Source organism: Perca flavescens, chromosome 9, assembly GCF_004354835.1.
Source record: "Perca flavescens isolate YP-PL-M2 chromosome 9, PFLA_1.0, whole genome shotgun sequence".
NCBI classification, from domain to species: Eukaryota; Metazoa; Chordata; class Actinopteri; order Perciformes; family Percidae; genus Perca; species Perca flavescens.
Window position 1 is genome coordinate 12,420,956 of NC_041339.1, and position 27,865 is coordinate 12,448,820.

General features: G+C 39.8%; 2 protein-coding genes across 5 annotated transcripts; one reads left to right on the forward strand and one right to left on the reverse strand.

Annotated features, from left to right (window-relative positions):
• The first annotated feature begins 3,665 nt into the window (after positions 1 to 3,665).
• il12rb2 (interleukin 12 receptor, beta 2a) lies at positions 3,666 to 15,346 on the forward strand. Its single transcript, XM_028587946.1, has 16 exons — positions 3,666 to 3,849; positions 4,179 to 4,309; positions 4,670 to 4,942; positions 5,625 to 5,748; positions 5,846 to 6,030; positions 6,434 to 6,576; positions 6,918 to 7,062; positions 10,624 to 10,691; positions 11,221 to 11,437; positions 11,614 to 11,811; positions 11,913 to 12,014; positions 12,186 to 12,335; positions 12,447 to 12,578; positions 13,952 to 14,045; positions 14,244 to 14,331; positions 14,420 to 15,346. Exons 2-16 carry the CDS (start codon positions 4,240 to 4,242, stop codon positions 14,879 to 14,881), a joined length of 2,451 nt encoding a protein of 816 aa, XP_028443747.1. The 5' UTR covers positions 3,666 to 3,849; positions 4,179 to 4,239; the 3' UTR covers positions 14,882 to 15,346.
• Positions 15,347 to 18,995: 3,649 nt separating this feature from the next.
• Positions 18,996 to 27,681, reverse strand: serbp1a (SERPINE1 mRNA binding protein 1a). 4 transcript variants are annotated; one of them, XM_028587208.1, is made up of 9 exons: positions 27,296 to 27,681; positions 25,652 to 25,835; positions 24,972 to 25,115; positions 24,424 to 24,492; positions 22,712 to 22,786; positions 22,344 to 22,515; positions 20,859 to 20,903; positions 20,567 to 20,770; positions 18,996 to 20,351 (listed from the first exon to the last, which is right to left on the reverse strand). In XM_028587208.1, the coding sequence occupies exons 1-9, from the start codon at positions 27,549 to 27,551 to the stop codon at positions 20,295 to 20,297; spliced, it is 1,206 nt and encodes a 401-aa protein (XP_028443009.1). In that variant the 5' UTR covers positions 27,552 to 27,681; the 3' UTR covers positions 18,996 to 20,294. The 4 variants fall into 4 exon arrangements, with proteins under 4 accessions (XP_028443009.1, XP_028443007.1, XP_028443010.1 ...); XM_028587206.1 differs by having other exon boundaries at positions 24,424 to 24,495; XM_028587209.1 differs by having other exon boundaries at positions 22,344 to 22,512; positions 27,296 to 27,679.
• Between the last annotated feature and the right edge of the window lie 184 nt (positions 27,682 to 27,865).

Sequence of the window (27,865 nt, forward strand, 5' to 3'; positions counted from 1 at the left end):
TCATAGTATAGCATGTCGAAAATCTCCAAAGTATAGTACGTTGGAAGTGTATAGTATGTCTTAAAAAAAAATCATAAAAAGTCAAAGTGTATAGTATATAAAACAGTCATTCAAAAAAAGTCAGTGTAGCTTGTTGAAAAAAGTCAAAGTATAGTATATTAAAAAAGTGATTAAAAAAGTTTTAGTATAGCGAAAAAAGTGATAAAACAGTCATACTTGGTATATCGAAAAAAAGTCATAGTATAGTATGTTAAAAAATGTCATAATATAGCATGTCAAAAAGAGATAGTATTTCTTAAAAAAGTCATAAAAAGTCAGATTTTATAGTATTTTGAAAAAGTGATAAAAATTCATAGTATAGTATCTCGAAAAAGTGATTTAAAAAAAGTTATAGTATAGTAAGTCAAAAATAATCATAGAATAGTATGTCAAAAAAGTGATGAGCAAGTCATAGTATAGAATGTCAAAGAAAGTCTGGAAGAACATCCAAACTCCACACAAAAAGTCTTGAGTCACGCGATACACACTCCATTAGAAGCACAGAAAAGGCCTGAATAAAACATTAAACTTAAACAGTAATAACACAAAAACTGTAAAAGATATCAAAACGCTAATTCATTTTCTAATAGCTGAAGGTATTGTGAATAGTTTCAAGTTAGAATGACATCTGTTGGTGAAAGTATGTGGAATGAGTAGCATTTCAAAGAGGAAGAAGCCTGAAGAGGATTTGAAGATTGCTCCATTAACCTCAAATATTAGTTAGTCATTGCTAAAGAATTAATGCAGCTATCAATGTTAATTTAAGATATTAATACATGTCCTTAAATCTTTTTCAGATGGTAAGTGATCGTCCCGGTTAATTCAATTAAAAATAGAGACTAAGCTGGTATGCTGGAGGAGGATATACACCAGTTAAGTGGACTTTTCACAAACTGGCAACCAAAATGCACTTCTTTCAGTTGGATTATTACTGATTTCTAATTTAGTTATTAGCCATTAATAAAACCTTAATTAAAACTTCTTGAACCACCTAATGTAAATACCTAACTTGGAGTTAAGAGTCGTCATCCTGCACATGTCAGTATCAAGTCAAAATAGCTGTTCTGTATAAACTGCTGAACGTGTTTCTGTTATTTTAATATAAGGGGATGTTCTCTGTATGTTTATAATGTTAGCCATCATATTTTGTGAGCTGCTGAAGTGCAGCTGAGTGTGACATTACTTCAAAACACACAGACAAAAGTCAGCTGGGGGTTTCCCTGTTACAGCTAATGGCTCAGTGTGTGGAATTGTAATCTGCTCCTGAACTTAAAGTTGTACTCACATATTCACCATCTGCAGTTCAAAACACAACACCAGTTTTTTAAGACTTCCTGAGAGTTGTCTCACTTCCTCATTCAAAATGTTAGAAGGGCATCTCCTCCACTGAAAGAAGTTTGAAGTTTTAATAAATCTTCAGGGGCCTCGTTGTCTTTTAAAAAAAAACATCTATCATCCCTCTTGCTGATGTTTTTGTGTACCGCTCAGTTATTTTATAAATCTTGAGCACGGTATTGTGCATGTACATCTAAAGGTGAAATATAGTGCAGCTAGAGGGGAAAGTCCCCCACTGCATCACATGGGGATATGATTAAGGGAGTGAGAGACTTTGTGCTGTGTGGAAAATGTGATGATGAAGATGCATTTGGTGGGTTGTTCTGCTGTTGCAGATCCTCCTTTTGCAGGTGTCATACACTCCAAGACGTACTGTAATCTAAACATCAGCCTGCAGAATTTCCCCATAGTGTCAGAGTAACAAATCAGTCTTCTCATCTTCCATGTGGGATTGAGGATTATATTGGATCAAACCTGCATCTATCTTCTTCATTTTGGTAGCAGGCACATATTTAAACAAGCTCCACTTTATATATATTGACAGCCCCTCTTAGATTTGTGCCTGCTTGCTCTCATTCTATGCATAACTGTTTTCAAGGTGCCAGCTGATGTAGCCTGATTTGGAGCAACTGGGCTTCACAGGATATAAAACCCCCAGCCTCCTGGACTTCTTGCTCACTGCTCTCTGTTCACTGTTCACTGCTCTCTACTCTCTACTCACTGCTCTCTGCTCTCTGCTCTCTACTCACTGCTCTCTACTCTCTGCTTTCTACTCACTGCTCTCTACTCACTGCTCACTGCTCTCTACTCTCTACTCACTGCTCTCTGCTCTCTACTCACTGCTCTCTACTCACTGCTCTCTACTCACTGCTCACTGCTCTCTACTCACTGCTCTCTGCTCTCTGCTCTCTACTCACTGCTCTCTGCTCACTGCTCTTTACTCACTGCTCTCTGCTCTCTGCTCCCTGCCCACACCAGAAGCATTGTTGCTGTTCTTTGTTTTCTTACACATTTTTGCATACACATTACACACACATCCACACGAACACTAGTTTCAATGATTTTCACACCTCATACCTGTATTTAGTTTAAACGTTTATTCTTTTTTTGATAATAAATAATACATTGGCATTTCTGTGTCTTTTCCCACTTTTTGTCATGGCCTAAAGCCATGTTTATAACAATTTGGGGGCTCATCCTGGATATGATGCTTAACAGTAGAACAAACAAACACAGCAGGATATTGTATAAGGAAGCTATGAACAGTTCTTGGCAAAAAGTGAACTACCTATGAATAGGGTCCAAAATTAGCATCGTCCACCAACCAAATACTGGTAAAATATTTAGAAAATAGTGGCTGCTAGATTAGCCTCACCCACCAGCCCAAAGAACAATGGTAATCTACTGAGTGTGTGGTACAATTTGAACACTCACTAGCCATTTGGCTGATGGACAAAAAAGTAAATTTTGCACCCTTAGTATTGGAGGAAATTTGTAGGCTTTTATTTTTTCCAGACAGAAAATATTACAGGGACTTGTATGCATCACGTTAGCTGTAAAGGCTAATACCCAGTGGCAGAGGAAGTATTCAGATCCTTCACTTAAGTAAAAGTACTAATACCACACTGTGGAAATACTGCACTACAAGCACTACGATCTGAATTTAAACCTTGTATGAAGTAAGTTTTAACAGTAAAAGTACATTCTGCAGAAAAAAAAATCTTCCAGTGTTTTACTATTGTATAATAGGATATGATGTTTTTGGATCCATGTACTGCTGCATTAATGTGTATGTTGCATTTTACTGCTGTAGATGTTTAAGTTTGTGCTAATTTTAACTACTATCCATCTGTTGTCATCCGCTTATCCAGGGTCGAGTCGCAAGGGCAGCCGCTCCAGCAGGGGACCCCAAACTTTCCTTTTCCCAAGTTACACTAACTACTACTGCTCAGAAACAAACACCATCCTCCAGTTGTTTTTTTTTTTTTTCCAGAAACCTGTCAGAGAAATGTAGTGGAGTAAAAAGTACAATATTTGCCTCTGACATGCTGTTGAGCAGAAGTATAATTTGCATTAAATGTAAGTAGGCCTACAGTACTCGAGTAAAACTACTTAGTTACATTCCACCACTGCTATAATCATCAGTAGCTTGGTAGTGCACAGTGTCTGACTCTGTGTGAAGCGTGTGTGTGTGTGTGTGTGTGTGTGTGTGTGTGTGTGTGTGTGTGTGTGTGTGTGTGTGTGTGTGTGTGTGTGTGTGTTTCACCTCTGGCTTCACAAATGATCTGAGGTGTGTCACTTCACACACTATAGACAGAAGCGGCAGCAGTCCGCCAGCACGGAGTCTCCGCCGTCAGCCTACCGCAGTCAGGATCCTCTGCTCTAACTAACGATGTTAGGAAGGACTTAATGATGACGGATCAAAAGTCTTTAGAAGGCTTAAGGATTAATATGATGCTGGGATGTCATGTATTGGTGAGTAGGACTTTGTTATCCGTGTTTTTATTACCGTCATTATTGACTGTGCGCAGCTGCTCTATGTTTAGCTATATATATTGACATATTGGCTCTTAATACATCCGTGATTGACACACGGCTGTGCTTAAAAAGTAGTATACATGATTTCATATCAATATGCTATGAATGGGACAACATTATCGCCAGCTACCAGAAAGGAAACATCATAAAGCGCCGACTGGTTTCCCAGATAAAAACTTTTGAACATTAAGCTACTTTTAAAAAAAGATGTAGGCTATCCAAAAAACGTTGACCTCATGCATTTATGCACTTTTACTTGTTTTAAGGTAAGCTAGCAGTTCCTGTGGCAATGTAAGAGACATATCAGGAGGCAGTTACTGATGACTCATGGCGACAATGTCCCAAACATGGACCATCTTCACTGTTGTTACTGGGCTGGCCGTGCAGCTGTGCATAGGTAAGCTCAGACTACCGTGTGGACACATTTCTAATATTTAAGAGGTATATTTTAATATTTTGGTCATCATGTTATTTGGAGATAAAGGTTAGTGTGGATGTAGGCTACATGAAAAGCCTTTCTAGGAAAAAGTTATTTTGACAGTGTGTGTGTGTGTGTGTGTGTGTGTGTGTGTGTGTGTGTGTGTGTGTGTTTAGTGTCACAGTTGTTGTTATCATGTCAAATCTGTCAGTGATGTTTGTGAAATTGTGCATCTGCATAAGGATGAAGTGTGTTGTTCAACAAATCCATGATCAGTAGCTTTCTCACGTTCACATAACTAGATGATAGGAACATATAAATCCTCATTTCTGCTTATAGGTGAGAAATATCCTGAGAAATCCTGTGCCATCTGGTCCAGCCGTGGACCTGTGGTGCAGCGAGGCACCAGCTTTACGGTGTACTGCACCTTTAACTGCAAGTGCAAGGGAGCCATGTACAGTGACCATCCGCCAACACTACAGAGCCACAACGTATTTAATTCTACAACTATATATTTAAATGTAGCAAACATAACCAAAAACAGAACATACAGCTGTCGGTGTAAGTGTCCTTCTGCTCTGGACCCCTGTGGACTGGACATCTCGGCTGGATGTGAGTATGAAACCAAGGAGCAGGAAAAGCAGTAATCTCTGAAATATTTATCACTGAAAAGTTTCCTTATGCACACATTTAGTGAATTTCAGGCTATTTGTCCTTAAAAACAAGTGATGCAGGATATTTTACAGTGCATGGCGCGTGGTATTTCAAGATGAGACGTTCATATCGTAAGGCATGACTATAAATTTTCAAGATACAGGAGATGATAAAAAAAGGCACAGCTGGTTCTGCTTTCTCTTTATACTTAGAGTACACACTGTTTGCATGTCGCAGGCTGGGTGCAGCTAACACAATGTGATCAGTTCTGACCACAGAGCTGTTGCTAATTTAGTTAACTTGTTTTTTGACACATGCTACATGCCATTTCCCTAACATGAAAAGTGCACACAATATTGTCAACACAGACTTGTTCTGAAATGACACATCCAATACTAAAAATTATTTAATCTGAATAAAATAAATGGATTACCAACATTTGTGTTTATTGAGGATACAACCATCTAAGTTTTCAATGATAATATTACTTCCTAATTTGATATTCCTGTGTTGGAATGACAACTCAAGTGCCAGAAATATATAACTGCAGTTTGAAAACAAAAATGTAAAGCCTTGTTTAGGCTGATTGTTAGGTTTATGTTATATTTTTATTCAAGTATGCATTTTCTTTGTCCTTTAGATCTACCAGAGAGGCCTACGAATATTTCATGCATCTACAAAGTCAAAGATAATGAAAGCGGAGTTTTGTCCTGCACTTGGAACAGAGGACGAGATACTTTTCTTACGGACAGTTCAAAGCTGTGGTAAGTTTAAAAACCAAAATTGGATCGAGAAGTCATCAAAACAATATCACATTGCTTATACCTACTGTGAAATGAAACGTGGCTTTGTGTGTTTCAGTGTGAGAACTGTATCTAAAAGCCACGAACATACAGAGTGCAATGTCTCCAGTAGAGGAACTGATTTTCCATCGGCTAGTTTCACTGTGACCAGCTCTGTCCAGCTGATCTCTGTGTGGGTCCTAGCCCAAAATCCACTGGGCTCTCAAGTGTCCATCCCCATCAGCTACACACTCAGTGACATTGGTAAGACAGCAGCATGTAACGCTGATACGATTTACTCCTTAGGGATTGAAATTTGGTATTGAATGACAAGGCATTGTTCAATACTCGATACTAAGAAGGCAATTCGGTCGGTGCCTAAAAAGTATTGAAATCGGTACAATGATGTTGTGGCTTGAAATCATCTTTGCAAGGAAAATGTGTCCTTTTATGCTCTAATCCTGATGTTCATGATGGTTGATAATCTCCCTCCGCCCTCCTTTCCACAAAGCGATGACTACCTCCGATGGCTAGTAATGATGCAGTGGAATCCTAGCTTTTCAATTGCTGATTTTATAGCAAAGAAAACATCAAAATGTCATCTTGTGTGCCCTTTGTGCCTGTTTTGTTTTTAATGTATCCGACCACTCTGTGTTGATCTGAGCAGCGATGCCCTCGACTCCTGCTCTTGGCCAACCTGAGTGCTCTTCCCGAGAGTGCATCTTCAAAGTGGAGCTGCCTGTGAAGGCTCAACACCTAGAGATCCAATACAGAACAGATGCACAGACATGGACATCTTCTCCTGACTCAGTAAGAAGTCTTAACGCCTCAGATTAGTGCAGATTTTTTGAACATTTAGGGACTTTCAATGAGTTGTTGCAAGAGATGCTGCTGAAGGTTACGTTAGCCCTTTGAAAACAGTCACAGCATGAACAGACCTCATAGGTCTTCCGCTGATTCAAAGCCAAAGGCAGATATGAGTGTCAGGTTGATGTGCGCAAAGGTAAACTCACAATGTTGCAAAAACGAGCTGAAATTAGACCATCAATGGTATGCAATATGATTACGAATGGCACTTTGTTGGAGTGTGGATGATTGAGTTTTAATTAATTAAAATAAGATGAAAAAACCCCACTTATTTCAACTTACAGGGTGTGCAGATGAGTTCGGTACAGGTTCGGTCCATCTCCTCTCTGGAGCCCTACATGTTGTACCATTTCAGAGCCAGATGCAAATTCAGCAGCGGCCTGTGGAGTCAGTGGAGCGCAAGCATATCAGGCTGGACTCAAGAGGAAGGTAAGCAAACCGTCTGTATTACAGTAACCTGCACCTCCTGAAAACTATTTTTGCACTTCCTGAGTGAAAGCACTACACTGACTCTATCTACAGGCAAACAGTTTTGGTCTGAATGGATTTACAATATCTATGTGGCACTTTATTTATGAAATCTATCATATAATGCAGTACTGTTTCCTTTCTTTTGTTTTTTTTTGAGGCAGTTATCAGCTCACTGACTGTATGCAGAATACCTGTAAGCCACTGAAACAGTCCTTATTGGGTTGTGTGTTAAAGTGCTCATATTAAGCTTTTTTGGCTTTTTTTTATTTTACTTTATTGTGTTACATATCTTTTTTGTGCATGTCATAGGTTTACAAAGTAAAAAAGCCCAAAGTCCACCCCAAAGGCACTTTACCATCTCCAACAGAAAACACTGTTCGCCAATTGCTCGAAACAGCTCTATTGGAGTCCAGCCTTTACTTATGTAACAAACGCGCGTCATTTTGCGTCACCTTGTAACACATGTTATAAAGCTCGCCTAGCTGCTAGTGTGGCACGCCCTCAAATCAAGCTAGTTAGAGCGGAGACCCGAAGAGTTCGGATAGTTGTATCGCCATGTCCAGGAGACAGTGCAGAAATAAAACGTTACATATGAAAGACTAATTTCACGCACACACTTTTACATCCCCACCCTCTACCACACACACACACACACAGACACACACACACTCTTTAAATAACTTACCACTCTGAAACGTCTTGCTCCAGTCTAGGTTGCAAAGCTTTTCGGGTTGTTCCATAGACAGTATATAAGAATGGACCAACAGACCCTGTTGCTCTGGACGGAGACCAGTGAAGGCTATTAGAAGCACTTTTCCGGTGATCGCTAGCTTTACTGCGCAGCCTCCAACTGAGAGAGGCAACGTAAATGTGAAGTGAGCAACCTGTCTGAAAGTTGGAAGTCTTCTGGTAGCTGTGCCAAAAGAAATCTCAATCATTCCCAATCTTGCAGAGACGGAGAGCGTAGGTATATGTAAGGAGATAACATGGGCACAGGCTAATTATTGCTAACTAAAATGCTAGTTAACATTAGTAATTAAACAGCTCATGTAAGTCGAAACTGCCTGCGAGCTTCTCCTGTACTATACAGTAATTCCTCTACTATGTAACACAATCGTTGGCCTATTTTTACAAAAACGTCTGCTACAGAGCCATAACGTGAGATACAAGGTAATGGAGCCTTTTATACATTGTCGTGTTTCTTTAGAAATAAACAATGGCCAAATAGAGTCTTTAAACACTTCAGATGTAAAGTTATTCACTCTCAAGTGACGTCAAAATGAATGCTAGTCAGTGGAATGCTAACGGGAGGTGATCTCTTTGTAGCATCAAAATGGCGCCATACCTAGGTACTGCACATGTACAACTCACAATAAAGTTGGAATAAAAGTGTGATGCCTCACTCTGTAGCTAAAACGGAGAGCTCAACACACAGGGTGAAAAGAGGAGCTGCAGCAATGTGCAGCACGACAAAAATGTTGTGTTTTTTGAAAATTAAACCATGTAAACCTATTCTGGTACAGCCTCTAAATATAATTATGAACCTGAAAATGTGCATAATATGAGGTCTTTAAGACCAAAACCATTTGGCTTACACTGAGATTAGATAGATAGATAGATAGATAGATAGATAGATAGATAGATAGATAGTAATTGGGAAATTCTTGTTTCAGCAGCAGCTATAGAATATACAATATACAGTAAGAATGGACTACAATACAAATATGAATATACTAAACTACTACTTCTGAAATATAAAGTATAAACAGAGAATAACATAATATACATTAGACAAGTAATGAGGTAGAGTGGGGGTATTATAATAACATGTTATTAGTAAACTGTTGAGTATTATTGCATATCAGTTAAACATTGAGCGAAGAAAAGCTAATTGGTACAAAGTGCGACACAGTGAGATGCTTCATCATGGGAAAGATTGTTGCATTTTTGTAATACTGATGGTGTGAAGATATGAAGGCCTCTTCATTTCAGAGATATAAGCTATGAATGTGCAGCAGTGAAAGATCATGAGTTTTTCATCAACAGCCAGCAGCAGCAGAGGTCAAAGTAGAAATAACAGAAGAGACATTTTTGGTAAAGGGTATTTACATTTTCTTTTTTTAAGCATGAATTGAACACATTCGTTACAAGCGTGTGTCTATCTTCCTTATTTTCCTGGATAAGCACATAGTGTCTAAGCCACACATGTGATTCCTGATCTTCCAGGCAGCCGCTGGTTTCACCCAGGACAGTTTGAAAATCACCTTACCGAAATTTGAAACATAATTGAGGAAGCTAATCTACCACAAGAAACAATTAGTTTTGTTGTGACGGTAATAATATCCTTTAAAGGAGACCTATCATGCTCATTTTCAGGTTCATACTTGTATTTTGGGTTTCTACTAGAACATGTTTACATACTTTAATGCTCAAAAAACACTTTATTTTTCTCATCCAGATATATACTTATATATTGTAGCCGGGGAATGACTGAAACGGCACAGATGCAGCACTTCTTACATATATATATATATATATATATATATATATATATATATATATATATATAGTATAGTTGATCACAACCATATAGAAGTCCTGACGGCTTGTTTAAAGGCACTATTGTAATAAAAAAAAGACATGGAAATCTCTCATTAAAAGAAGAGCAATTGTGAGAAGGTGCTGATTTGAATATATTGAATATAATATTAACAATTGTCTTTTGTTGAAATTGGATTTACCTTCTCATTGTTTAGGGTCCCACAGATTTGATGTGTAAAAAGGTTAGCATTGCTTGAAATATATTTTTCCTTTTCTCCTGACCTTATTAAACCCAAATGGGAACAAAAAAGTTATTGAAGTGAAAACTTCTTTTAACTCCCCGTTCGGCCTCCTAAAAACACACCGTTGTAAAGCCCCAATAACAAAAATCCTAATAGATTAATTTGAGGGGTAGTGCTGAGTAAAAAGCACAGTCAACACCAATCACATATATAGAGCATATGAACATCCATTACATCTAAGCAGGTTTTACAGTTGGGCTCTCTGACTGCACAAACAGAACATAACGTTAAAAAAACCATTAATATCTCGTATTTCTGGTTCATATCCAAAAGACAAACAATAATTATACATGGGCACATTTGTAGTTTCTTGCATTGCAGCTGGGTAGCTAACACTACAGTTTCACTTTTCCAACAGCCCCTGAACTCACCAACAGGTGAAGCGTTCTTCACACGCAAGTGTGAAGTCACTTGGTTAAAGTGTTTTAACCAAGTGACTTAAAAGTAACTTTGACAATAAAGACATTGACATTTTCAATGTCATGGATGTTTTTCAAAGGATTTCAAAGTCTGTCAATTAGGAATAACTTTTAAGAAATGTAAATTCTATAAACATGTCTTTCACTCGTTTAAAAAAAAAAAAAACTCAGAATCAATTCTAGTCTCTAAAGTCAAATATCAACCTTCTTAATATCTCAGTATTATTGTCCAGTGACAGATTGTGTTATTGTTTCAGCGCCTGCCAAAGAGTTGGATGTGTGGTACGCGGAGCTCGCCTCTAAATCACAGAGAGTTTACTGGAAGGTATGTTTCTTTAAAAAGCTTTTCAATTGTTTATTCTGAATTATTGTGAAGGACAATTACACAAAACGCTGCTCTGCTGTACAGTTTCATGTGTTCCCTCTCCCCTCTCTCACTCTGTGTCTGTGTGGTCTTGTCGCCATAGTAACACTTTCTGATCTTCCTGCTTCACTACTACTTTCTGCACAAACTAAAGGTCAACCCTTGACCACTTCTGAGGTGTGACACCCTCACACACTTGCACATCCCCACCATCTACCACACACACACACTCATTTAATGTCACATAAAGACGTGAGAGATAAGTGAAACTTGATGCCAGACACCAAAGTTTCAGTTTACAAGAAAAGGGGAGCTGAGCAGAAATGATGTGTCTTACACGCTGTCTCAGTGTGTTGATTGTGAGCATCCTGTAAAGACGGCCAAATCCAAGGCTCATGTAAATGCTCACGATGTTTCTTTTTCTTGAACAAAAGCAAATATGTGGTGACAAACTCAGTAATTCACTTTCCAAACATTTCTCTGACTGCAGGAGCTGAACAGTGCCACCGCTAGAGGGAAAATCATAGAGTATAATGTCAGCGTTTACAGACAAAACTCTGGCTTGGTCTTCGTCAACCCAGAGCCAATTAGTGCCGATGCCAGGGATTATCCAGTCCCGTTCTGTACCGACTGTGAAGTCACAGTGTGGGCTCGCAACTCCAAAGGGCTGTCCCCTCCTGCCAGAATTAAAACCCATCACACAAAAGGTAAAAAAAATAACACTGTGTGAGTGAATGCTTGTCTAATTAAGTCTGTAGCTTCGTAAAGGCAGAATGTGCCTCTTTTTGTGGGTGAGCAGTCATGTTAAGAGCTTACAGGAGAATCTCAGACACATTTGTAATACTAAGGGTGAAATTGGTGTCTATATAATGATCTCTTGCAGCGAAGAACATGCAGTTCGAGCCCCCTCAGGACGTGCAAGTAACTGCAGACAACCACAGTGTCACCATCTCCTGGAGAAAGCATGACACTGCACCGCTACATTCAGCATATGTGCTGGAGTGGTACCCAGAGGGCCACAAGCTGGAGGAGCTCAGATGGCTCAGACTGGGCCGGAAAGACAACCATGCTGTTGTTACAGGTGGGACATGTAGAATTACAGTAAATATTCGTCTTTCGTACTGTTTTTTTTTTCCTTCTAGTTTCTTTAATGTTGCTATACCGCTATCTTTCTTTATGCAGATATTAAGCCATTTGAGTGCTACGAGGGAGCAGTATACGTTTTAAACAATGAGAGCTCAGTGAGTAGGACCAGATTTACAGGTGTCTCCACTTTGGAATCAGGTAAGATCTAAGAAGAGCTTACCAGTGTTAATTCGATAATGTATAGTTTATTAAACTCAAACATAACTGGCAGAAAATTCAGTTAGTAGCAGGAGTATTAAAGTGTTTCAAATATTCCTTTATCATCCCTCCTGTTGAGTAATCTTTTTGGGCTCTGCTTGTTGCCTGCAGCCCCAGAAGACGGTCCGTCTGTCCAAGAGCCGGTTGTTGAGGGAAACAAAGTACAAGTGACCTGGACAGAGATTCCCAGGGGTCAGCGTGGGGGTTGTGTAACCAAGTACACCATCTATTTAGAGAAGGAAAGCGGACAGCCTAGTCATTGTAAGAAGCATTTATCTTTACTGATTTGTCTCATACAACATGTACTCTTTGGATGCAGACAGTCACATGAGTAACTTTCCTCTGCTGTATGTATATGAATGTATATTGCAGACCCTATATCAGCATCAAAGAGGATGCACACCATCAAAGACCTGTCTCCAGCTTCCTACAGCCTGTGGATGACTGCTTCAACGGCTAAAGGAGAAGGCCCAGCATGTCAAAAGGTCAAGGTCTTCATCCAGCGTAAGCAGCTTTCCAAGTTTCTTTAAAGCCATAGTTTGACATTTTGGTTCATTTGCTTTCTTCCCAAGAGTTACACGATAAGATCAATACCACTCTTATGTCTGAACAGCAAATATGAAATGACTTCCTGGAGTCTCCGCTAGTTGCGTGGTCTGCTCCTGGCCAAGAAATAGGCACATAAAGCCATAAGTTGTAAAGTTGTGGCTTTTAAACTGTGCTTTTCTACAGATTAAACAAACAACGTATAATGTGCTAGTACGTGAGCCATAGATTTGGTAGTAGGGAGATTTTGTTGGTCAGAACCAGGCTAGCGGATTCCCCTTGTTTCCAGTCTTGATGCAAAGCTAAGCTAACTGGCTGCTGGCTGTTGCCAAAATGGAATCTGTCTTTTTTATCTAACTTTCAATAACAAATAAGTGTATTTCCCAAAAGGTCAAACTCTTTATTTAACATTGGATGAAACTAGTTCTGCTGATTACATGTGTTTCAGACCAGCTATTGGCACTGAAATATTTTTTTCCCTTTAAGACTACAATAAAAAGACCCTACAATAAAAATGAGTAACTGTATTTAATGATATAAAGACCAGCCTTGTCCAAATACATACTGTAGCTTAATGGATAGGTTCACATTTTTTCCAAGTCTGTCTTAAAACAATTAAAAAAAGTAAATACTCAGTCTGTGTGAAATTGTATTATATTCAGTGTATATTAAGTTAAAATGAGGCTCCACCAGTCTGAATTAATCAAATCAAGTAGATGTCCTCCAAAGTTACTGTCTTTATAGTACAAATTATCTCATTGTTTCCTTGCTGAGCTGCAGAGAAGGGACAGATACACACATTTCGTAATAAAGAAACAAACTTTGGAAGATTTGGAAGCCTTATCAAGAGGCTAACTCAGACTGCTGAAACCTTATATTAACTCAACTTTTGATGCATTTTTTGACGCACAAAACGAGGACTGGGTGTTTTGTTCCCCATCGCTCACACTGAAAACACATTAAGAAGTGATCTTTTAGGGACCTGACTTTGGTTTGAACCCATACTTTAAAGAATGTTATATGCTGATAGTTTTAATGTGGAGTGAATCAAAACCTGTCGAGTCAAGTGATTTTCAATAAAATAGTAAAATTTAACAGAAAAGACTTTTCTTTTCTTCAAAGGAGTCAAAGTTTTTCTCGGCCAGAAATATGATTTCCTGGTCCCCTTACTACCTTTTTCAGTACCTTTCGATAATTGTTTTTTCTAAGCTAATGGACTTTTTGTCAATGTCTTTCGATAGATAATCGCCTACTTTTTTTTCCTTTTTACTACCTAGCTAAATATATATGCTGCAGTCTTACATCTTCCTGTTTCACTGTCACTGTTGCAGAGACCCAACTATCCCCCCTACTAGTGTGTGCAGTCGCCGCCCCCTTCACGTTGTTTCTGGTGTGTGTGTACCAGAGTTCAGCATTAAAGCAGAGGTATGTGAGCAACAGCAGCTCTATATGGATGTATACGTGAAAGCAACTAACAAGCTCAAGCCTTTCATTTGTTGTTCATCTACAGTTCTGCAGAAGCCACACAACAATTGTTGCCAAAGAAATGGTGCAGCAATAAAAATGTATTATGGCGCCATTAAACTTTCCATGCCGTATTGTTTTTTCACATTCCCCCCTCAGGCTCTGGGTGTATTTCCAGTGCGTCATGCTCGATGATGTGCCAGATCCTGCAAACAGCAAGTGGGCACAACAGTGTACCCAGGAGAAGGTAATCATGTAAAAGTGGATAAAATACAAACTGCTGTAAATTGCGACTCACTGTTCATAGTTTAAGCCTGTATGTCCCTTCAAAACAGGGCAAGATGAACTTCCAGCTGCCGCCGAGTAACTCCAGTGTAACTGAGGAGGAAGAAGAGCCCATCCTGGTGGATGTGGAGGAGCTGCCCAAGCAGAGCAATGACATCTGCACACTTACACTCTCTCCTCAAACCAGTCGGAGCCCTGAGTCGGAGCCAGCCACACTGGCCTACCCTCTGACCACCTACATCAAGAGCTTCTCCCACGACTCAGACAGCTCCGAACACACGCAGACATCTCTGGACACCAACACAACTGTCGGCTACATCTCATCACACGGGCCGGAAAACATGGACGAGGAATACCAGGAGGAGGAGGAAGAGGAGGAGGAGGAAGAGTTTGTAGAAATGCTGGATTTCTTCCCCAGTCACAACTTCTTCACAGAGCCGCTGGAGTTTGGAGGGAAGTTGACTCTGAATGCGGTCAAAATTGACTGCAGTGATATCTTTCGGAACAGTTAGTGTGAACATGAAACCAGAACTCTGGTGAGGTGAGGTTTGAGTGAAAACGATTTTTTGAGTAAGAGGACGGCTAGGTGGGGTTTCACCACCTAAACGAAAGACACAAACACAATGACCGGACGTGGTGACTGGATTCCTCTTTAGTTTTCTTTTTGCATCACGCACCTTTCTGCATGAACTACCTCCTTGCTCATTGAAATCTGAACTGTAACAAAAAAACTCTCTTGCTGAAGTCTTCCAGAGCTGTGCAGGAATAATGTTTGACTGAAAAAGTACTTCTGTTTTCAATTAATGCATTACCATTGTTTTCTCTTCAGAGCAGCATTGGGCACACTAACACCATGGCCTATGTCCTTCAGATATTGTAATTTCTCCCTGCCTGAGTTAAAGGTCCCACGACATGGTGCTCTTTGGAGGCTTTTATATAGACCTATGTGTTCCCCTAATACTGTATCTGAAGTCTCTTTCCCGAAATTCAGCCTTTGGTATAGAATTACAGCCACTAGAGCCAGTCCCACAATGAGCTTTCCTTAGTATGTGCCATTTCTGTGTCTGTAGCTTTAAATGCTATTGAGGAGGAGAGAGAGGTGGAGGGTGAGGGTGTGGCCTTGACCAACTGCTACTTTGCTCGTTTGAAAGCCATGATGTCTCTTTCTCATGGGTGGGCCAAATTCTCTGGGCGGGCAAAGCAGAGAAAGGGGAGGTAACCTTTCCCCTTATGACCTCATAGGGAGCACGGTTCCAGATCAGCTCATCTGAGCTTTCATTTTCTCAAAGGCAGAGCGGTTTATACCTATTGCCATTTTTAGCCACTGGGGGACCATAGGCAGGCTGGGGGAATGCATATTAATGTTAAAAAAAACTCTTGAAAAAAAAATGTTCATGCTATGGGACCTTTAAAGTATTTAAATAAGACATCCATACACTGACAGCACTGATAAGGCTCTTTTTTCACAGAAGACATTTTGACTTGTCATAGTAGGAAAAGCGCAGGTGTTACTAATAACATTAAAGTTAAAGTGCGTAGTTTCTGTTGCCCCCATGAGGAATTATTTTTGTTTTTGAAGCAGCTAAACAGAATTTAGCCATAATTTATTTTAGTTGCACCTGTACTTTTCCTAGTGTGACAAGTCCAAATGTCTCCTGTCCTGCATGTAAAAGGACAAATACATACTATATCACAGTTTAAATACATCTACCCTACCTCAATCTTAGCTCATCTAAAACAGAGATAGTAATATTGTAAAGTAAATTGTCTTTCAGATTTGTTAGTGTCTCGGGCAGGTAATATTGCTGCATGATGACAGATGATTCGTTATTATATTTCTGAAGATTGATTGAATCATGATCAATCAATTGTAACACTGTATCTACATTTTGTAATATTTGGAAATGAAGACTTTACAGCCATGCTAGCAGCTTTGTGAGGCTGTAAGGGCACATGCTTACATGCTCACAATGCTAACATGCTGATGTTTAGCAGGTTTAATGTTAGGCTTATCATCTTGGTTTAGCATGTTGCTAATTAGCTCTCAACACAAAGTACAATGCCATGACAATGTCATTAGTTTTGTAGCTATTTGGTCATAAAACCAAAGTATTGGACAAATTTAAAATTGGACCTGATGGTGGCTCTAGATGATCACCAAAGTTATTACGAGTCATCCTACTCGTGAACTTGAATGTGTGTACCAAATTTCATGGCAATTAATCCAATAGTTTACAAGACATTTCACTAAAAGCCAAAAATAATAACCTGCTGGGTGGTGCTAGAAGGGAAAAATCAGGGAATCACCAGGTAAGTAAGATGCATCCATTCGGGACCATGAATGTCTGTAAAAATGTCATGGCAGTTAGTGAGAGTTGTTGTTGTAGTTGAGATAGTTCAGTTTGTTCAAAGCGCTGAACCCGACCGACATCGCCATAATAGACTGTAAAAAAAAAAAAGGCGGCCATCCCTAGAGCCAGTCTGCTAGCATGGTGAAAAGCTGATGTTTCAAAAAAATTTTGTATGTATAGTGTTTTTTTTTTGTCTTTACAGTTTCATCAACAGACAGACAGTTTGGTCTCTTTCTCTGTTATTCTATCAGTTTAACTTGAAACTTTTGAATCATTTACTTGCACTCCCTTGATGGGAGTCTGATTTTGTAATTTTAATGTCAATGCAAATAAACACTCACACAATAAAAACACAATAAACTCACTGGCCACTTTATTAGGTAATAATAATTGGCACACTTTGGGCCCCTTAGTAGCAATTGAGCATTGTTTAAACGCCACAGAGTATTGTTGCTGACTGTGTCCATCCTTTTATGACCACAGGCTGCAAATTCAGAGGTGCATGCTGGGTGGTTTCCGTCTGTCAAAGCGACACCACTGACGGACTGTGTGAACATCCAAATGAAATGTAACTGAGAGGGTAACACTTTATAATAACCATCATTAATAGATGGTAAATTGATAGTTAAGTAATCTTTAGTTCATTGTCATTGAACTGTTAGCAAACAGTCATTTTACTGTTAACAAACAATTAAATTATAATTAATAATGTTTACAAATTAGTAGTGCTATAAATTAACAGTTTATTGTTACACACATTATATCCCTCAAATACTATATTAGGTATCGGGTGATGATTAAAAAATGTTTGTAAACCTTTAAGAAACCATTTTTAAACCATCTATAAACATTACATAGATAGATGGCGCAGATATTCCTAACAGTTAAGTGTTACTAGATGGTTTGTAAACCGCCTATAAACAGTGTCTGGATGGTTATTATAAAGTTGCGACTGATGTTTTTTATAGTTAGTTATTGGTTAGTAAGTTTCCTTGTAAAGCAGTGATACATTTTTTGCCCTTCATTCAATTCTATTTAAAAAGAATTATCATTACCCGATACCTAATATAGTATATGAGGGATATTGTCTAACAATAACTGTTAATTTACAGCACTAATAATTAGTAAACTATTAATTATAATTTCATTGTTTGTTAACAGTTCAATGACAATTAACTAAAGATTACTTAACTATCAATTTACCATCTATTAATGGTGGTTATTATAAAGTGTTACCTAAATATGCAGTAAGTGGTGCAGTAAATACATTTCTAAGATCCCCACGTTGACAAGCAACCAATTGAATGAGTGCAAAAGACACAAAACAGTATCATTAGAGTAGAGTATAATACAGCACAAAATAGCCCCAACACTGCAGTCCAGGGTTAGTTCACAATGAGCGTGTTGCTGAACCCGACAGGACATGCCACAAGATTCACTTCGTTCTACAGTTTAAACCATCTTATTTTTTCTGTCCAGCAAAACCCTAATTACTCAAAAGTAATTAAATACGTATTTTAAATACATTTAATTAAAATACTGCCCATCTCCGCTTCCAGCAGGATAACACGCCATGTCACCGAGCCCAATCATCTCAATCTGGTTTCTCGAACACTACAATGAGTTCACAGTATTTAAATGGCCTCCACAGTCTCAACCAGATCTCAATAGAGCAATTTGGGCATGTGGTGGACGGGAGATTGGCATCATAGATGTGCGGCCGCCACATCTTTAACAACTGTGTGATGCAATCCTATCTTTGTGGACCAAAATAAATTGAGAAATGTTTCCAGCACCATGCTAAATCTATGCCACATAGAATTAAGGCATTTCTGAAGGCAAAAGGGGGTCCAACGCCAGGTGTACCCAGTTAAATGTATGCAGTTCATGTTTTATTTTTTTTAATGTTTTTCCCTTGTAAGGCCCACTGGTCTGAATCAGGCTATATTGATAGGGTGATGTATTACTATTTATCAGTGTTGGCCTTGGCAGCACCCAAGGCTCTGGATACCAGAACTTTGTGTTGAGCTTTCACACATTTTTGCAAAGTTCATCAAAACCCTAAGGTGGGAGGCGACCATTAGACATACTGCAAGTTTTCCCAGGAGAGGCTTCGGTGTGGACGCTTTCTTTAAACTGCACAACGGTAACTTGTACCGGAGATTATGTATGTATATAAAGGTGGTTCTAAGTAGAAGCAAATAAAGCAGATACTGTACACTTGTAAATTCATTTCACCTGTGTGCAGGCACAATAAAAAAAAAGTGACAATGCAAAAGATTTATCGACCATCTTTATTTACCGACAGAGGTCTCTAATAGCAGGGCTAGAATTCACACATTTGTAGAGCACTTTGGTTGATCCACACAATGAACGACTGTATTTCTTTCAGAGCAATTATGCAGTGGTACCACTGTGGAAGCTACAGCGCAAGTCAACAGTGGGAGGAAAATATCAGCACAAAAGACTGCAAAAACAAACCGAAGCTGGGCTGAGTTTACATCTGTGGAAGGATGCTCGAGTGGAGTGTGTTAACAGTCGGGAGGCGGTCTGAGGGCTTCCAGAAGACTACAGCCACATCTCAACTGTGTAAAGACACTACCTCTCTGTATCACTCTTGAAAGTAAAAACAAAGGCATTAATTGACTTGCACATGGCTGGTAATCAAAGATGAAATGGGCAGCGTGGACGAGATATTAGACGGTGAATAGCACCCCAAATACAGAACAAATGGAATAACTTTCTGCTTTAAATTAATCCACTTGACAAAATATCAGGATAAATGAAAATTTAGGAGAGTAATCACCAATGTTCTTCCTTCAGAAGAACATTTTAGTAAAAAAAACTACCTTAATACAGATTTAGGCGCGGTTCCATCAATGTATTCAAATGTAGGAAACGCTTGAGCCAAGGTCAAAGCGTGTCCTATTTGCACCATGTGAAATAGTCTCTGAAAGAATTTATGAAAATAGTTAAGATTTACAGGCCAAAGATCATAGAAGAATAGACCTCCTGTATAAAATATAAAACAATACCCCAATGCTAAAGAAAATAATAATCCATAAATCTTAATGAGCAATGCTGTAACCTCATCAGAAATACCTGATGTGGCAGAGCTTATGAGCCTGGGTTGGAGCTCAACAGTGGCTATCTTAAAGTGAGCAAGCAATGGCTCACACCAAGCTAAACACACCCTTCTTATGCTTACATTTTGAAATGCATATTTCCAAGCAGCAATTACAAAAATGTATCAATGGACAATGCATAACCTCTGAAAAAAATACTGTATGAAAACATCCCTGCTACTTTGTTTCCTAGTACAAAACCTCTACCAATAAGTTGCTCCAGAGTAGCAAGAAGTCTTTTTTTTTTTTTTTTTTTTTTTTTGTTAATTTCTGTTTTTTTCCATCTTCGTTTTGTTTTTATTGGGTAAAACTCAGTCCTCACTTTGAGTGTCATAGTTAATGACCGTCTTCTCCATCATTTGACTTTGCTGAAGGATCCAGGAACATGCAAGCCTCGTAGTGGAGGTGCTCAGGGGGCTCCTGTAGGCCTGAGAGACAGCAGCCTGGGCTTAAGCCAGGGCTGGGAAGGCCTCTGGGTCATCCACGTTGGGCACAGACGCAGATGACTGAGGAAAAGTCAACATTGAGTAGGAGTTAGAGAATTCAACATTTAAGATGCGCCTTTGGCTTTAAAAAAAAAAAAACTCAAGAAATCAAATTCCATTGGCAAGTCATTCTTAGAGGTACACTTTAGAAGTGTGATACAGTATTTCACAGAGACAAAAAGCAATGCAGATGAAGCGCAGATGTGCTAATGACATGACACCATAAGATTATCTACCTTGTCAGTCCTTCCTCCGCGGACTGGCCTAGTGACTTCGCCAGGGACAGCGCTGGGTGCGCTGCCACTGCCGCGGCCACGACCGCCCCGGCCACCACGTGGTCCCCCGCGTCCACGACCTGGACGGCCCAGGTCTCCGAAATTGATCTCCAGTTGGGACGTAATGTCATTGGCTGGCTTTCGGAAGTGATGCTCATCCTCGATCTGAATTAGAAAAATAGAGTAAAAAACCAAGTATGATTTTTGAAGTTTGGTTTATTTTGAGCGCATTGTGCAACAACAAAGCTTTTACCTTTGACTCCTCAATCTCAGGATCAATCAATTCTTCTTTCTTATCCTGAGTTGGAGAAATGCAAGACAAACATTAACAACATAATGAGCAAAATCATGTTTGTACAGAGACACATTGTTACAAAAAAAAAAAAAAAAAAAAAACAATGTCCTATTAAAGACCTAGATTTCTTGCCTGGATCTGTAAATGTCATTGGTTTGGGCCTGGCCTGAGTAAGAGCAGTAAGCATTTGCCCATTTTATAGTTTCAATCTCAAGTGTTCTACATCTTGAACGAAAGACAAGTGTTTACCGCACACACAGATATAAGCTAAACTATGCGAGTCAGTGACTACTAATGTTACTTTCGCTTTACATTTCATTTTTGGTTTGATGCTTAATACATTTTCTTAAGTATACTGTAACAAACAAAAGTCAACTGGATTTCCACTGACGTCTGGCAGCTCCAACTTCTACCTAGTCCTGTGGATGGAGTGGAGCATGGGACGTGCAGCTATTAAGGGTCTTTAGCGCTTCTATTTAGCAGCTAATTTCAGTGATGTTTGAATTGAGCCTGACCACCACGCAGTCAGTCAGTGGAAACTGATGCAACACTTGTTTGCTTGATCTGCGTAGACAGACAGCCTTGCAATTTACTCACTGACAACTTAAAAAGGAACACGCCGACTTATTGGGAATTTAGCTTATTCACCGTAACCCCCAGAGTAAGACAAGTCGATACATACCCTTCTCATCTCCGTGCGTGCTGTAACGCTGCCTGACGGCTCCAGCATGAGCTTAGCCCAGCACAGATCCTGCAGGTAACTGCTTCCAACTAGCCTACTGCTCCCAATTGTGACAAAATAACGCCAACATGTTCCTACTTACATGTTGTGATTTGTATAGTCACAGCGTGTACAAAAAACAACGTAACATGAGACACAGCCATCTTCTAACAGTAAACAAACCTGGAACTATATTCTCAGACAGGCTTGCTGCGAGCATATCACTCCGCCCAAGTACTATATTCTTCCGCCTGAGAATATAGTTCCCGGTTTGTTTACAGTTAGAAGACGGCTGTGTCTCATGTTACGTTGTTTTTTGTACATGCTGTGACTCTACAAATCACAACATGTAAATAGGAATATGTTGGCGTTATTTTGTCACTTATTCGGAGCAGTAGGATTACTGGAACCAGTCACCTGCATGTTCTGTGCTGGCCTGATGCCGCTGGAGCCGTCAGACAGCATTACAGCACGCACAGAAGTCGGCGTGTTCCTTTAACAGTGACGAGTTTTGCTTAATAGTGGCAGGGTGTAGCATTTGTGCATTAATCTTATTACATTGCTTTGAAGAAAGAAAATCTTTTTGGGATGACCCCAACAACTTGCAAAATATTAATAAGGTCTACAAAGTCAAGTTGATCATAGTCTAGCAAACTCATCACCAAAAATTAATGTGAAGTATGGATGTATTCAGAATTAGCAGAGCTATGGTTTTGACTCACTTCTGCCTTGGACTTGTGCAGCACAAATCCTTTGTTCCAATCAGCTCCCTCATTGGCCTTACGGATGTTGAACTCCACCTTGGCCCGCTCCTTGTCCTGCATGGCCTTCCATTCATCCAGAGTCATCTCCTTGGGACCTTCTTCCTTTACTTCTTCAACCTCATTCTCCCTTCAACACACACACAGACACACAGTGTCACAGCGTTAATGTTTAAAATACATTTGGGGCTGGTGTTCTTGGTTTGAAAAGCAGCGACTATGCAGTTCAAAACAATTGTAAATTATGAATGATTTATTAATTACTGCAAAACCAACATTTCTTCACACTGTATTCATATTAGTTACGACATATTAGCACAAAAACTTACTTGTTCTCAGAGTCAGCAGGTGGATGCTCCTCTCCTTCAGGGTTCTCTTCAGTGACGTTCGATTGGTCAAGCTCGCTATAAAAAAAAAAAAAAAAATCTCATAAAGACTTGGTATTGAGAACCAGGGAATTGAGAAATACTCGTCCATTGTGCTTATCCAACCTCAAAGGGGTGTAAAGATTCAATGATTCAAATTGGTATACGTGGTATTATCACAGATATGACTACATCGATACACGGACCCCTGGGTTGGTCTAAACAGACCCAGGTTCGGCCAATGGCCCGATTCTAAAGTTACGAATCGGTTGACTGAAACTTTGCTGTCAATTCAACAAAGTTGCTCGCTGTGTCCCTTCTACAAAATATATATTTTAAAGTAGGCATTGCTTCTTTTATAGAACTGGCTTATTTAAATTATAATGGGAAATGAATGTGATAACATTCAAAGCATATTAACTGTATATCTGATTGAATATTTCATCGAGCCGCACTTAATTGTTCCATAATAAACTGTATGGTAGCCCGTGTATCTATACAAGTATCAGATCGTTGTATAAAAATGGAGAGATGCCCACCCCTACCAACTTCACATTATATCATAACATGACAAAGCTCACAAGGTTTTCACCCGGAAACGGTTAGCAACATGTGCTGAAGTTAGCACAAGCTAATTGGCGTGCAAGTGCAGCACACTAGGGCGAGCGCAAATGAAACCGAGCTGGAAGACCCGCTTGCGGGTTCCTGGTCAGTTACAACAGCAACAGAGAGAGAGAGAGTTATGTATAAGAAGTGTCAACATTGCTCCACCGTTGTAGGGTATGTGAATAGAAACAAACCACCTGGACAAGAAAAAAAATAAACCGTAGGTCACGTTATCTGCGCTGCTGTCAAGCAGGCTTTAGGCGCAAATGCACAACAAGAGAATACAATTACTGAAGAAATTGACATTCACATTGGCACATAGCCACGGTGGAACTAATTGAAACATTCCTCCTAATCCTAAATGTTCTTTATTTTTTATTTCATGGCATAAGAGATGCTTTTCAATTTGATAGCCTACTGTGACCTGTTGCCTTTTGGGAAAGAGTTTGTTCAGTGTTTGTACAGTGTCATACAGAAATGTTTGAAATGCTCCTTAAAATAATTTACTTAAGTTGCCAGTGAACAAAATGTTACCTGTCTTTTAATTTACACTCAGAGATATACAGAGTTAAGTCATTCGGTTACACTTTACTTGAAGGTATCTACATAAGAGTGACATCATGCTGTCATGAACGTGTCAAACATAAACAAGTCAAATGTTTATGACATAACGCTTCTGTCATTAAGTGTCATTCGGTTTTTGTCATGACATGTTAGGGTTACAGTTCCCAACAGTGTCATGTCACTCTTATGTAGATACCTTCAAGTAAAGTGTTACCAGTCAATAAACTTGTGTATTTTGACTTATTTTTATTAAAAAAAAAAAAAATCATAATTTGACACAATTCTCAACCAGGATACGATACCTGACAAAAAAAAAAAAATCTGAATACCAAAGTATAACAAGACCGACCTATGCATCTCCAAATGAGACAATTACAAAACACTATCAAGTGTTCTCTAAAAATACCTCATACAAGGAAAAACCATACTGAATGCAGAATTTTGAATTCAGGTGTTCTGTACCCCCATCATGCAAAGTTTGTTATGCTGCATGTATAAGAACTTACGTTATGTCATCCTTAACAGTGCCCCAGTTGTGAGATCCACTTCCACCACGCTTCTCCTCACCCTTCATACTACTGAAAGAACATTAGCTTTAGCCAGGATCATGACACATGCACTGCATCAAAACACACCACATCTTTAACAGACCTGGTGTAAATAAAGAATATTTTATTTAAAAGGTGCCCTGCCACATGTATTTCATTACTTTGTGGTAATGTCTGAAGTACCTTGTTTAAAGCTGATTGGCTAACAGCTAGCCAATGAGAGCCTGGCAATCAGCATGCTTTACCCAGCGCAAGTGGGCGAGCTCATGAATAGTAATGAGCTCAGGCAACACCACGTCAGACTGACCAGCTTTTCTAATTGGCCCGATTTCTCCACTTATTTCTTTTCAGTGGCTAGAGCTGACAGAGGAGGGGGCAGTTCATTTTCATATTCACGACATAACACAAACACATATGGACCTAACATATTTCAAAAAATACAAGTAAAAACGGTTATGTGTGGCAGGGCACCTTTAAGGGCTTTATAAGAACTAAAAAGTACTTACGATCGGTCACTGCCACTGTGTCTATCAAATTCACGCTTTCCTCTGGAGTCGAAGCCATCGTTGCGACCAACACCACGGCCTCTGCCACCACCACGGCCGCCTCTGGCACCACCACGTCCTCTCATCGGCCTATCACCAATAGATCTAATGAAAAGGGACAGACAACATGGTCAAATCCCCATTAAAGCACAGTGTCTCTCACCATCAAAAGCTTAGATCTAAAGCAGGTTATCTACAGGCTATTCTCTCTTATAGTAACAAAGTGGACAGCAAGATTATCAAAGAAATTGACAGTAGTTAACAGGAAATCAGTACATTTGTGAATTCAACAGATAGTTAAGATGAGTCCACAGAAAAAAATATTATGGCTTTCAACTTATGGCCTAGATGGACTGATCTACATTGACATTTTACAACGTTTTTTTAGTTTTATCAATTTTACACAAGTAAACTGATAAGAAGCCACATGCGCCTATAGCAATTTGAGCAAAACCAACATACTAAGCCTTATCACTGTAAGCAACGCCTTTAACAGTTGCTGACCCTACCCCACCCCCTAGTGAATGTTGCGTTTGCCTCATGTGGAGCTAGAAAACAAAAAGGTATAATAGTAGTGGATTCACTCTTTAAAAATGGTTGCTGTTCAATTAAAATGTCTGCTGATTAGAATATGAACTCACTTCTCAACTGAGAATTCACCTCCCTCGGGCTTCTCGCCAGCATCACCAGCAGGCCTTTCGAAGCGGCGTGGGGGCCGCCTGTCCACAGGCCGTCTGTCTGTGGCGGGGCGCCCCTCTCCCTGGCCGGCCTGGGGTCTGAAGCCTTCGCCCTCGGGCTTGCGGCCCATTCTCCTCATGCCGGCACCTAGGATTGACCACAACAGGAGGATTAGAGGACCATAGATCAGGACTGACTGCGGAGCCCCAGACAAGAGAAAGAAGAGGAAGTGATTGTTCTGTTTAAATGGAGCAAATAATCGCAATTAATGTGCAGAATAAAACCAGCAGCTAGTAGGATCCATTTATTAAATACTTTGCAACATCCATTTATCTGTAATCTAATCCAATTATTAAAAGGGAAACAGTTCAAACTATAGAGTACACAAAAAAACAGAACCCACAAAAGGTGAGTAATATTAGATTATAAAAAGGATCAAGACAACAATCTCCTATTATTTCCTAGTCTGATTGAAAAGTGTGCTTATCAGTTAAATCATTTGGTTACTGTAATTGGAATTACCAGCTACATAGTATTTAGCCCCCCCCATAGCACATGGTTGACTGTTGCTGGCCCAGTGTGACACAATAAGTCACACCCATTGCCTAAATCACCAGCTACCAAAATAGACACCCTCCACTACACAGCAGCAGCTGGGTGCATCATCGTAGGCGCACCTGTCTCATCTTCTCTCAAGCAAACGGATTTGAGCCGCTTGGCAGACTTACATGATAATAATGGCCAACTAACTGCCTGTGCGTAGGTGACTGGATGCTTCCAACTTAATAAAATTAGTATGAACACGTTCTAGCACCAAAATGTACACTTTGAACAAATGTTTACAGGCTACGCGTTAAATTCAAAATTAACATATAGATCATACTATCTGGCAGAGCAGAAATAGTAAATTAAATTATTTCAGGCAGGTCGATCACATGCAACGAGCATGTATGTGCGCCAATGGGAAGTGGCAGTTTGGAGGCTATGCTTTAACAGCCCCACACTACAACCACGAGGTTCATCACCATTATAGCAGTGCTGCTCCTAATGTCTGGCAAATCCACCTGCAAATCCACCGCGAGAAAGTTGACTCATTTACTTCACTTTGACAAGTTGTATTTAAATTTGGAAAATAGTACTTAACCACTCGGGGTCTATTTAAACACATTTTGAAAAGCCAGTAGAAAATATCTAGTTCGACTAATTCAGGGTAAAATTAGCGATAAATGTGATTACTGAAGGTCACGACTTTAAAGGAGTAACATTTAAACACCTCAAGGCCACTTTCTCTAGTTAGCCAGGCTTTCGGGTTCTGCCTGTTCAACAAGGCCGATGGGGGTGGGGGACAAGCCAAAACAAGGTGGCCTGCAAACCGTTTATCACCGAATCGGTTAAGCCCCACACATCCCGTTGCTTTAAACGTTTTTATAAATGCTACAGTTCCAGCAACTGACAGCCAACACGGGCACAAAAGCAGCCATGTGGACCTCATGTCACGGGGGCTTGCGAACCACTGCTAGCTAGTAAGCAAGCAACTTAGCCAGTTAGCCTACAATGTTTTACTTGCAGCTTGGCTAAGGATGACAAAACACAGAAATACATCTTACCATCTTTCTTAAGTGGGACGGGGGCCTGGGTCTCCTCCTTCTTATCAGTAAGTGGGACCTTTCTGTCTTTTTGGGACTCCTTTTTCGGCTGCTTGGCAGCCTGAGCTGCAGTCTTGGCGGCACCAGGAGCAGGAGCCTCCTTCTTCTTTACTTCAGCTTGCTTAAGCAGCTCAAATGGATCCGACTCATCGTCAAATAACTGGTCGAACCGATTGGTTATGGCACAGCCAAAACCTTCTTGCATTTGTCCGGGCATGATGGCGCCCCTTCAGCAGGATTTCCTCCGATTCTACGAGGCTTGGTGCGAACACTTCGCTAGATGAAGCCACAAGATGGCTGGGAAAAGGACGTTCTTCTCTTCCGGTGCGATAGACATCCGGGACCTCGAGGTTGGCGCGGATGGGGCGTGTAGTTTTTCGAGAAATGAGATGCAATCGATTTAGTTACGGAATACGCCAATGAGGAACTACACTACCCACAATGCCAGTCTCTCTAGTGTTGCTTGCCTCTGTAAAGACAAGCATGGGTGCCCTCACACACACTCTTGTTTTGATTCCTCAGGAAAAAAAC